This window comes from Vulpes vulpes, chromosome 1 (assembly GCF_048418805.1).
Source record: "Vulpes vulpes isolate BD-2025 chromosome 1, VulVul3, whole genome shotgun sequence".
Taxonomy (NCBI): domain Eukaryota; kingdom Metazoa; phylum Chordata; class Mammalia; order Carnivora; family Canidae; genus Vulpes; species Vulpes vulpes.
Window position 1 is genome coordinate 19,261,573 of NC_132780.1, and position 12,611 is coordinate 19,274,183.

At 41.4% G+C, this 12,611-nt stretch overlaps 1 protein-coding gene across 1 annotated transcript; it reads left to right on the top strand.

Moving 5' to 3' along the window:
* Window positions 1-6,085: 6,085 nt before the first annotated feature.
* On the top strand, window positions 6,086-10,249 carry LOC140597773 (KRAB domain-containing protein 5-like). The gene is made up of 3 exons (XM_072747449.1): window positions 6,086-6,100; window positions 9,513-9,639; window positions 10,140-10,249. Exons 1-3 carry the CDS (start codon window positions 6,086-6,088, stop codon window positions 10,247-10,249), a joined length of 252 nt encoding a protein of 83 aa, XP_072603550.1.
* Window positions 10,250-12,611: the final 2,362 nt, after the last annotated feature.

Sequence of the window (12,611 nt, forward strand, 5' to 3'; positions counted from 1 at the left end):
GCATGAAGGTTGGAGTCTCTGTCTTTCTAGGAAACAGTGAATGATGTACACATATGCAAGGAAAAGTTTACTTCATCCCTCTCCCAGGCTAAAGGTGCGTGCTGAAATTTACAGACTACTAAATTGGCCAGAGGGGCACAGGCATGGCTTCAACAGAACTTTAAAAAATGTCCTCTAGGTTTATTCTGTGGCCGAAATGGAATTATTTCCTTCTTTTGTGAGGCTCATATATATATACGAACAATCAATTTGATGGGGACTTCTATGAGGAAGATAGCTGATACCATAGGATAACTTTTTATATCATAATTGATGAAGTGAGGTCCAGAGCCGACGACCAAGAAAGAACTCTTGAGACATCTTTGGTGCAAAATGGTGGTTTTATTAAAGCCCAGGACCTGTGGGAAGGAAGAGCTGCTGCCCCGAGCTTGTGAGGAGTGGCTGATTATATACTTTCAAGTTGGGAGGGGTTTAGAGATAGCGTAGTCTCTAAGGAATTTTGGAAGCAAGGTTTCCAGGACCTAGAGGGGGCTAGCTATTGTTGGGAAAATGTCAGTTATTACCATCTAATTAAACCTTTAGTCATAATGAAGACGTTTTGGAATATAGGTCTGGAGCCGATGACCAATAAAGAATTCTTGAGAGGCCCTTTGGTGCAAAATAGTGGTTTTATTAAAGCCCAGGGACAGGACCCTTGGGAAGAAAAACTGCTGCGCTGGGCCTGTGAGAAGTGGCTGATTATATGCCTGGGAGGTGGGAGGGGTTTGAGGATAGCATACTCTCTAAGGAATTTTGGAAGCAAAGTTTCCAGGACCTTCGTGGGGCTAGCTATTATTGGGAAAAGGTCAATTATTACTGTCCAGTAAAACCTGAGTCATGAGACCCTTCATATGTATAACGGCGGGCCACGTGTTTGGGTGATGATTGCCAGCATGTCCCTTGGGGGTCTAGAGATAAAGGAAATTTCTAAAGGAATTTTTATACATTAAAGTAGACTTACAGGCTCCTAGGGGTCAACCTAAGATTGTCTTTTGCCCTTAGCAAAGTATGAACATTGAGGCAGTTGAGTCCATAGAGGAATATCCCTCTGCCTGTTTCAAGAACTTGTCAATGTGTTGCTTTGGGCTTGTGTTTTGTCCTCAGCTAGTCCTGTGTCCCCCATCATTTCCCCCCTGAACAGTTTTGACCCTTAAATCTTTGAGGTTGTTGAAAGTGGAAGGTCTCATCTTCTGTAACTTCTTCCTGCTGAGTAGGGGCATAGAAATGTCCCTACCTGTGGATCAATATTGGTCACTTGGGGTATATATTGGGGAGTTATAAAAAGGAGAAGGCAGCTGAATCCAATGAGGACAACACATGAACCTCCTTGGGAAGATAGGATCATCTGTCATTTGGAAGTTATGGCAGTGAAGGAGTCTTTGCAGTAGGCAGTGAGACACGAGAAATCACAAAACAAGGTTAATATTAGATTGAGAAAGTGAAGACTTTTGACTTTAATAATTTTCCTCCAGTCCAGGAGTTTAAAGCAACCACTAAAGGAAAGGTATTATTTAAAGCACCAATTTGAGTATTCATGTCAGATAGTAGCCCAGATATATTTTTGTGGTAATCTGGAATGTATACACACAGCATTCCGTTTTTTATGATAGTGTAAGTTCTACCTTGTGCAACAGTTAAAACATCTATTTTGGGGATCCCTGGGTGGCGCGGCGGTTTAGCGCCGCCTGCAGCCCAGAGCATGATCCTGGAGACCCGGGATCAAGTCCCACATCAGGCTCTCTGCATGGAGCCTGCTTCTCCCTCTGCCTGTGTCTCTGCCTCTCTCTCTCTCTCTCTCTCTCTCTGTGTGTGTGACTATCATAAATAAATAAAAATTAAAAAAAATCTATTTTGTAAAACTGCTTCACACATTTGTGTTACTTTAGTATTTAATAGAGAAATGCCACATTGAGTGTCATTTAGGGCTTTGACCATGTACTTATTAAGAGTTCTATGTTCCAGGATGCCTGAGTGGCTCAGTGGTTGAGAGTCTGCCTTTAGCTCAGGGTGTGATCCCGGGATCCGGGATTGAGTCCCACGTGGGGCTCCTTGTAGGGAGCTTGCTTCTTCCTCTGCCTGTGTCTCTGCCTCTGTGTCTCTCATGAATAAATAAATAAAATCTTAAAAAAAAAAAAAGTTCTATGTTCCAAACATCCTCTGGTCTCAAAGAGGGAACAAAGATGGATACTAGGTAATCATAACAATGAAACAAAATGTGTTCACTGTTGTTTTAAATTTGGAAGGTTGGCTGGGGTGATAATGGTAATAATGCATCTGTGCATCCAGGCACAGCCTAGACTATAGTGGCCTATCCAGCCATAACCTATCAAAGCCTGGCCATGAATTAGAGTGGCATAGCCATTGGGTCATATTAGAAGACAGTCATACAGTTTTGGGTATCCCTAAGTGTATCATCTAATTCAATCATAAAGAAAGTAGGGTCATCCATTATCTCTGTTAAGTCCATAGTTAACTCTAGAGTAAGGTATGTTCTGGCTTTTAGGAAACTGATTGTCATCCTAGCCATAGAGAATTGGTTAGAGTGCTAGCTGGGTTACACAATTTGGGGGGAAGCAATCCTATTCTTTTTTTTTTTTTTTTTTTTTTTTAGCTGTTTAAATAATCATATGCCTCTGGGGTCCTGTTATCCCGACAGAATAAGAAATAAGATGATTGTCTATACATGAGCTATTGTGGCAATTTCTCTGAGGTTTACGTCAAGTTGTTCTAGGTTAGGTAAACACTTAAAGACAATCACAACTAGAATTTTACATCTGTGAAGGCATGTTATTGAAGACATAGTTTCTCTCTATAATAACCCTCATTTGTTTAAGTCAAATTCTTTTTTTTAAGGTATTATTTATTTATTTGACACAGAGAGAGCACCAGGAGGGGGAGCAGCAGAGGAAGAGATAGAAGCAGACTCCCCACTGAACAGAGAGCCGATGCAGGGCTTGATCCCAGGGCCTTGGGATCATGACCTGAGCCAAAGGCAGAAACTTAACCAGCCGAGCCACTGAGATGCCCCAATAACCCTCATTTTTAATCAGAGGTAGCCAATATAAGGGCTGGCCTGTCTGCAAAACATGTCCAGTTTTAATAAACTTGGCCTAATTATTTACTTAAGCTCAGCAAGAATAATGATTGATCATATAGATCTTTTAGAATCTGCTTTGCTGGAACTTTTTATAAGGAATCTCTAGGTTGAACTTTTAGTAGCCTCTCCAGGCCAGAAGCCAAGCAAAGCCAAGTATTTGTCATCAGATATGCCTGCAATATCTGTAGATTTGGGTAGATTCCTCTTCATGAGGTCCCCAAAGTATCCTGAGTTTCCTGCACCTGCCAGGAAGTGACATTCTTTACTCACCTGGTGAGGCTGCTGGGAACTTTGTAATTACGCAAGGTATCAGGCCAATATTTCCAAGTGGCTTTGTGGGTCCATGTTTCATAAAGTCAACCTTGGTTCCTTAGAGCAGTTTGGTCATATCTGAGTCTGTGTATGTCTCTGAAATATGACATTCCAGTGAAAGCCTTCATAAAATAACCAATGATTCCAATGGTGTCCTTTTTTTTTTTTTTTCCAATGGTGTCCTTTTACAAAAACAGATTCTTATTGCATTGATGCAAATGACTATGATTGCCATGGAAGAGTACTTACTAGAGACATTTTGAGTTTCAGAGTGTTCAAGTAGAGAGAAAATTTAATGCTTTAATTTGTTTACAAATGAATACTGTATCACATTTCTGTAAATCAGATATCTTAAGAGAAAATTTTAACCTGGGAGAGCAAACATGACGAACAGGGCTGACAGCACACACACAAACTTCCCCACAAAAAACCCAGCCCCTCCTCTAGGTGGACTTGCAGTTTGGAAGACCCTGACCTGCTGCAGCCTCGTCTGCTGGCAAAGCAATAAAGCTACTGTTCTTTTTTTCTTAAGGATTTTATTTATTTATTCATGAGAGAGAGAGAGAGAGAGAGAGAGAGAGAGACGCAGAGACACAGGCAGAGGGAGAAGCAGGCTCCATGCAGGGAGCCTGATCCTGGGTCTCCAGGTTCATGTCCTGGGCGGAAGGCGGCACTAAACCGCAGAGCCACCCGGGCTGCCTGTTCCTCGTTATCCCCACCTCTGTCTTCTGATTATATTCTGGGTGTGAAGCACGAAGGTCGATCTATATACAACAAAATGAATGTTAGGAGAAGAAAACGTGTTTTTTTTTACTACATTCTCAAATTTTTGGCCAATCTAATAATTAAAATTATGTAAACCAACAGTTTAGCAAGAGAAAAAAAATAATTTCTTAATTATGGGAACCTCCAAGACAAGTGCATATGGCTTTCATGCCACTGTGACCTAAGAAGAAGGAGGTAGGATTTCCAATTTCAAAACAGGAGACATATATTCACAGAAAAAGGAAAGAGCAAATGTATGTTACACAGTGCATTGCCACTCCAGGAAGGCAATTCATTATTAATGGGGAACAGAGGGCTAGTTGAGGACAAATCATGAGCCAGGGGCAGCACATTGACAAGTCATTGAAACAGGCAGAAGGACATTCCTCTATGGACTCAATTGCCTCGTTGTTCATACTTTGCTAAGGGCAGAAGGAAATCTTAGCCTGACCCCCAGGAGCCTCCAAGCCTACTTTAACATATAAAAATTCCTTTAGAAATTTCCTTTATCTCCAAACCCCCAAGGTACATGTTGGCGATCATCCCCCAAGCACATGACCCACCAATATCCATCTGAAGGGTCTCATGACTCAGGTTATATTAGACAGTAATAAGTGGCCTTTTCCCAACAATTGCCAGCCCCTTCAAAGTCCTGGAAACCTTGCTTCCAGAATTCCTTAGAGAGTATGCTATCCTCAAACCCCTCCCAACTCCCAAGTATATAATCAGCCACCCCTCACAGGCCCAGGGCAGCCGCTCTTCCTGCCCTCAGGTCCTGTCCCCATACTTTAATAAAACCACCATTTTGCACCAAAGGACGTCTCAAGAATTCTTTCTTGGTCATCAGCTCCAGACCTCACCTATATTCCAAAACTTCATCATAAAGATTATTTTAGGCTGATATTTTATTTTATTTTTTAAAGATTTTATTTATTTGAGAGAGAGAGAAGATGAGAGGGGGACATAAAGAGGGGCAGAAGCAGGTTCCCCGCTGAGGAGGAAGCCCAATGTGAGGCCACCCCAGGACCCTGAGATCATGATTTGAGCTGAAGACACTTAACCGACTGAACCACCCAGGTGCCCCTAGGCTAGTCATTTTAAATAACTGGGAGATTATGGAATAGCTTGGAAATCCTGAGTTTTCTTTTGAAAGAGATATTTACATTTATATGGGAAAGCTCCATTTGCAAGGGTGTTCTCCCTCTGCGCAGCAGAAAGAGGGAACATGTGTCAATCTCCAGACACTCTGATCAGTGGAAAAGGCAGGAATCTAAATTGGTCACAACCACAGGCTTGGTTACTGTGGTTTGCCTGGTCAGCTCCCCAAATGCTTCCCAATAGGATCTCTTGTGGCGTTTGAAAAACGATCGTAACTGGTGCCCTCCCCTTCAGATTCCATTGGTGTGGGTAGAAATCACACCATTTTGTTGTGTTAATTAATGGCTCCAGGTGATTCTGAGTGAAGGGAGGTTTAAGCACTAGTGCCTCCATTTACTTTAGGAGAGTTGAGATCAGGTAACAAGGACAGGTTATGGGGTCTCTGCTCTGTGAGCTTGGGTGGGTCAGGTCCATGCAGCACACGGTTCTGAAGCTGTAGTGAAAGTGTGGGCCTCTGTTGGTGGGGGGAGAAGCAGAGAAGGAAAAGTCAGGGATTGGTCTCCAAATAGGAGCTCATAGTTTTCCGAATAGCTCCGACACAAAGGACTAGGAAGTTGCATCTTTTCTGCATTTTATGGTCCTGCCTCCAGGGGGGCATTTACTGGGGGAAGAGGCTCTTTTGGTGGCTATGAAGGCATTTTCTTGAAAAGAAGCTGTGAGTTTTCCACAAGTATCTCAAGAGAAAGAAGTCTAGAGGATGAGGTGAAAGAAGAAATGGCCAGTTCTCAGGTAAGCCCCCTGTCCCAGGAGAAGCCATGTCATTTTCCCCCCCTGAAATTCCTTGCATTTAGAAATTGCAATTGTTGATTCCTCTAGTTCTGAAGTTTCTGGCTGATGTTTTCTCCTATTTTTTAAAACATTTTCAGAAATGATACTCAAGGTTAGATCTTTAGAATGCTTCCCCCCTATATCCCAGAGCCTCCTCTCTCCGCTCTCCCACCTGGGTTCCAATAGGCCATCAACGGTTGTGACTTTGAATTAAAGTCCTGCATGTATTGAAAATATTCCCGTTGTGATAGATCGATCTTTAGGAGAAGGCACTGAGTTCAACATTCCTATTACTGATGAGTTCTGTACCTGGAATATCAGTGAAGGAAAATATTTCTCATTTAGGTCCCATCTGGATACTTTATCAACTCTGTGTAGCCCAGGAATAAGAAAATGCACAAATAAACACAATGGATATGAGGTCAAGAATAACTCGGAATGTTTTCGTACTAAAAAGGGGGGCACGAGAGTCTTGCTCTTTAGAATGTGAAGAATATGTATATATTTTAAAAAGATTTTATTTATTTATTCATGAGAGACAGAGGCAGAGACCTAGGTATAGGGAGAAGAAGCACCACTCAGGGAGCCCGATTCGGGACTCAATCCTGGAACTCCAGGGTCATGCCCTGAGCTGAAGGCAGACACTCAACTGCTGAGCCACCCAGGCATCTCTGAAAAAGATATTCTATCTAAAATACACTAGAGGGTCACCTGAGTGGCTCAGTCACTAAAAGTGTCACACTCTTGTTTTCAGACCCTATGATAATAGGGTCCTAGAATGTAGCCCTGTTTCTGGCTCTGAGCTTAGAGTTAGAGGGGAGTCGGCTTGAGGTTCTGTCTCTGTCCTTGTGCCCCTCCTGTCCTCCTTCCAAAATATACATAAATCTTTAAAACTAAAATAAGAAAATAAAATATACTAGCTATTACAGAGATGGAAATTGGTATATCATCCTGTTGTCTCTGCCAGTTAGATGGGGACCCCAAACAAGGATGGATGATTTGGGTGGAAGGCAATCAAGTGGGCATTGAAACAAATTCAGAGGCTGAACAAAAAATATAGAATTTTGTTGAATATTCCCGTGGAAAGGCTTTGTGCGGGGACACAATGGGTGGGACCTGCATTTAAAGGGGAAAGGTGGGCAGCCCCGGTGGCGCAGCGGTTTGGCGCCGCCTGCAGCCCAGGGCGTGATCCTGGAGACCCGGAATCGAGTCCCGCATCGGGCTCCCTGCGTGGTGCCTGCTCCTACCTCTCTGCCTGTGTCTCTGCCTCTCTCTCTCTAACTGTGTCTCTATGAATAAATAAAATCTTAAAAAAAAAAAAAATAAAGGGGAAAGGTGAGGAGTTAAGGGACTTAGCGAATTTTCCCTTTTTTAAAAAAAGGATTTCCTTTCCTTTCCTTTCCTTTTCTTTTCTTTTCTTTTCTTTTCTTTTCTTTTCTTTTCTTTTCTTTTCTTTGACTTAGCGAATTTTCTCTTTTTTTAAAAAAAAATTCTTTTCTCTTTCTTTCTTTCATGAGAGACATATAGAGAGAGAGGCAGAGACACAAGCAGAGGGAGAAGCAGGCTTTATGCAGGGAGCCTGATGTGGGACTCCATCCTAGAACTCCAGGATCATGCCCTGAACTGAAGGCAGATGCTCAATGGTTGAACCACCCAGGCGTCACTCAAATTTTCCTTTTTATGGTACCTGTACCTGGTTGTAAGTTGTCCATTGGTTAGTGAGGGCATATAGATATTTAGAAGTGGGTCCCCTGATGGTCCCATCTGTGTCAACCAGAAGGTCACTGGGGTCCCTTTCTATATTCCTTTGCTCAAGTCTGCTGCCTACAAGAAGTTTCTACAGAAACTATACTGGGTATAAATCCACTGTATTTTCGTAATCAAATTTATATTCTAAGTTAATGTTTTTGACCACAAGAAAGCACCAGTGATGGTGTGTCCTGCGGTGTGCCTTAGACTGTGATAAGAATTTGTGTCTATACAATGATTTAGCTTTTATTGGCTTGGTGCTCTCTGCCAGATTCCTTCCCTATAATGGTCATATTTTCCCTCTTATCATTTGTAAGGATCTTAGATGTAATTAGCGATATGCAGAAAACATTTTATGTATTTTAAAGATTTTATTTATTCATGAGAGACACAGAGAGAGAGGCAGAGACAGAGGGAGAGGCAGGCTCCATGCAGGGAGCCCGATGTGGGACTTCATCCCAGGACCCTGGGATCACACCCTGATCACAAACCAGGCCCACTCTGAACCGAAGGAGTCATCCTGTCACTCCTTGTTTGTAGTTTCTGGTGAGGAGAACAAAGTCAAAAGAAGTGTGAATAAGATTAAATTTCCTTCAACCATTGATAAATACCTGAGACTGGCGGAGTGTGATATTCCTCAAGGATGCCTCAATGTTAATGTTTTGTTGGAGGCAAAAAGCAACCTTAGCTTAACAGTAGCCAGACCTTCAGGATCCTATTAAGTCCTCCTTAACATATGAAAATTGGTTTGGAAACTTCCTTTATCTCTGTCCCCCCCCAATATAAGTGGGCTGTCATCCTCTAAGCATATGGCCCACTGATATATATCTGAAGGGTCTCATGACTAAGGATATACTGGATAGTAGTAGTGGAGATTATCATAACACCAACTAAGATGTCCAGGTCCTGGAAACCTATATTCCAAATTCCTTACAGAGTTCACAATCCTTAACCCCCTCCCTACTTGAAGCTACATAATGAGTCACTGCTCCCAGTCCCAGTCCATTTCTTTCTTTTTTTAAACATTTTTTTTTAATTTTTTTATTTATTTATGATAGCCACAGAGAGAGAGAGAGAGAGAATGGCAGAGACACAGGCAGAGGGAGAAGCAGACTCCATGCACCGGGAGCCCGATGTGGGACTCGATCCCGGGTCTCCAGAATCGCGCCCTGGGCCGAAGGCAGGCGCCAAACCGCTGCGCCACCCAGGGATCCCAGTCCATTTCTTTCTATACATGGGTCCTGACCCTATGCTTTCATAAGGTCTCATTTTTTGCACCAAAGAGATCTAAACAATTCTTTCTTCATCATTCACTCCAGAACCCCAACATTTCACATCAAATTGTCTCAAGAATTCTTTCTTGACCATGGGCTCCTATTCCACATCCCATCAATTTTCACTGGGCAAGGAGGGCTCTCACCTTTGTGTAGTTGATATATTTGACTTCTGGGAGGAATCATTCAGTCCTCCATCCCGTAGGTCTTTCTTTTACTCCACACTCAAGTCACAAAACAGGGAAGGTCATGTCTTAGGGTCTAGCTGGTGACATTTAACTCCCTCTTTCATCTTAGGTACGTTGTGAACTCTGCCTGTGGCCACTTGGTAACTGTGGTATTTATTGCAGGGACTGCTGACATTCAGGGATGTGGCCATAGAATTCTCTCAGGAGGAGTGGGGATGCCTGAACCACATTCAGTGGGAATTGTACAGGGATGTGATGTTAGAGAACTATGGACACCTCCTCTTCTTGGGTACGGAGACTTCTTACAGATTTCCCTAACTATGCTCTGGGTGTTCTTCCTTCATGTGAACAGTGTCCCTAGGAAGGGGTGTTACCCTCTTTGAATGACTGGAATTCAGATCCAGGCAGAATGGGAAATGAGGGGTTTCTAGACGGAGAGAAAAATCTTCATGATGTGTCCTTTTCAGCTGTACTTTCCCTTCCTTTAGGGAACATCATTACTTCTATAGATGAGTGGCAATTCTAAACATTGAGTGGCATAAAATGATATTGCCCACATGTTATACTCTTACTTTCTCACTCACTGTGAAGGGTAGTACTTGTAAGTGGAGTCAGGATGTAATCATTAGAAATGTTTCCTGTGTTCTAAAGGGACCTGTTGGGTTACATGATTTGGGAAACCATTTTCTAGAATTCTACAATGTCCCTTCTTCTCCGCTGACTGAGCACAATCATGATTAAAAGTTAGGCTCTCCAGCAATACTCATTTTCCTTTTTTCTAATAAACAGGTCTCAATGTGTCCAGGCCAGACCTGGTCATCTTTTTGGAGCAAGAGAAGCAGCTCTGGGATATGAGGAGAAAGAAGAAAGCAGCCTTCCATCCAGGTAGGTGGGAATGAATGAAGCAGAGGTCCACATGTGAAGGGGGAAGGTAGACCTTAAACTGTGATTGGAGTAGGTCTCCTTGAATAGAAATGAGTTTGAGAAGCCTTGTGTTATTTTTCTCCCTCTCACAGAGGGACATCTGCTATGCAACATTATCATGATCTTACCTTCACTAAGGACTCTCCTTTAGCTCCAGTGATGGTCCATCACATCTACAGAGAGGCCCAGGAGACTCCCCTGGGAATGGGAGGGTCACCATAATCTGAGAGCTTCTCCATTGCTCTGAGGGCCCTGAGAAAAATCCCTACTTTTGAGGATCTCTATGCTTATTAGCCCTTTTTTTTTTTTTTTTTTTTTTTTTTAGCCCTTTTAAGTTCTGTTTTTTGTCACGGGAGAAATGTCTCAGAGTAGGTGTAGTCATATTGGGGTTTGATGCAGAAATCCTGGGAACACTGGAGACAGATATCTAATATTTTATGGTTTATCCTTTTTAATATTTTAGATGGTTTAAACTTCATGCTGCAAAATTGAGATTTAGCACCTTCATTAGATAACAAAGCACCTCCCTAAAATGAGAAAATCTAATGCTTTATTTCCCTTCAAAGGTTAATTTTTCTTCATATTAACCAATATTAGAAATCCCCAATTTATGTGTTCCATTCCTCATTGGAGAAATAATGTAATGTATCTACTTGTTTCCTAAATTCATATATCATTTTTTAAAAATATATTTTACTTATTTATTCATGAGAGACACAGAAAAAGAGAGGCAGAGACCTAGGCAGAGGGAGAAGCAGGATCCATGTAGGGAGCCTGACATGGGACTTGATCCCGGGACTCCAGGAGCATGGCCTGGGCCGAAGGCAGGAGCTAAACTGCTGAGCCATCCAGGGATCCCCTCTTTAAATTTTTTAAGTGTTTGTTCATAAAATTTTATTTACAGCTTTTTATGATTGATTTCAATGAATTTTTTTTTTTAAATAATTTTATGGTCAGTGAAGACATGCCAATAAAATGCTTGTTTTTCAAGGGTACCAGGACACAGTTTAAAATTATGGCTATAGGGGCAGCCCTGGTGGCTCAGTGGTTTAGTGCCACTTTCAGCTCAGGGCATGATCCTAGAGTTCCGGGATCGAGTCCCACATCAGGCTCCCTGCATGGAGCCTGCTTCTCCCTCTGCCTGTGTCTCTGCCTCTCTCTCTGTGTCTCTCATGAATAAACAAATAAAATCTTTAAAAAAAAATAAAATAAAATTATGGCTATATAGAAGTTTTCCTTTTTTATAGTATATCAAATTTTTATTTTTATTTTATTATTTTATTTTTATTTTTTAAAAGATTATTTATTTATTTATTCATGAGAGACACACACAGAAAGAGGCAGAGACACAGGCAGAGGAAGAAGCAGGCTCCATGCAGGGAGCCCGTCGTGATCATACCCTGGGCTAAAGGCAGACGCCCAACCACTGAGCCATCCGGGCTGCCCAGTATATCAAATTGTCTTAGTCTGGTTTGGTAATTCCATAATAATGTGCTTCCTTTTTTCTGGAACAGTCTACCACATTAGCGAGTTGTGGTTTCAGGTTTACTCGTGTATTATGTTATAGGATGAGAATTTTCACATCAGTACATTTAAAGACAGTGCGAGTGTCACTCAAATAAGAATAAGCTTAAGCCTTTTGCCAATGAAATTATGTGTATGTTTGTCTTGGATTTGTATATCACACATACATAGTCTGTGACTTCTGTTTATTTCTCTTCTTGGTTAGTGGTCAGTGAATGTTGTATTATGTCTAACAGTTGTCATAACGATGTTATCTAGTTATTGGTGAATTTTACTCTCTTTGCATGAGAGAAACACTTCTTTGATATCAAGGTAATTTTGAAACATTTTATACCTCTGTATAACGTTTTGCTATTACATTTTATCCTTAATTGTGGTGTTATACCCATGGTATGCCTTGGTGCCATTCTCATTAACTTTTGTCTTCTGTATGTATTTTCATTGTAGAGACCTTAGAGATTACTTAAAACACATTAGAAGTGAAACAAACCATGAAAAAATCATCAATTGCATACAAAACTCTTCTACCTATTATTTTCACACTTGCACGCACTTTGTTACCTATATTACAAATTCTATTTTATGTTGTGTAATTTTTATTACCTAGATTAATGACATACTTTTATTTAAAAGAATCTGTACCAGAAATAGTGATATGTGCTGTACCAAAAAGTGATATGTGCTGCCTAATTGCAACGGTATAATTAGGTAAATATTTATGTTTAGCAGAGAGATTTATGTTGTCATGTGGTATCAATTACTGCTTACAATCTTTTTATTTCATCTAGAAAGAATTCCTTTAACATTTCTTGT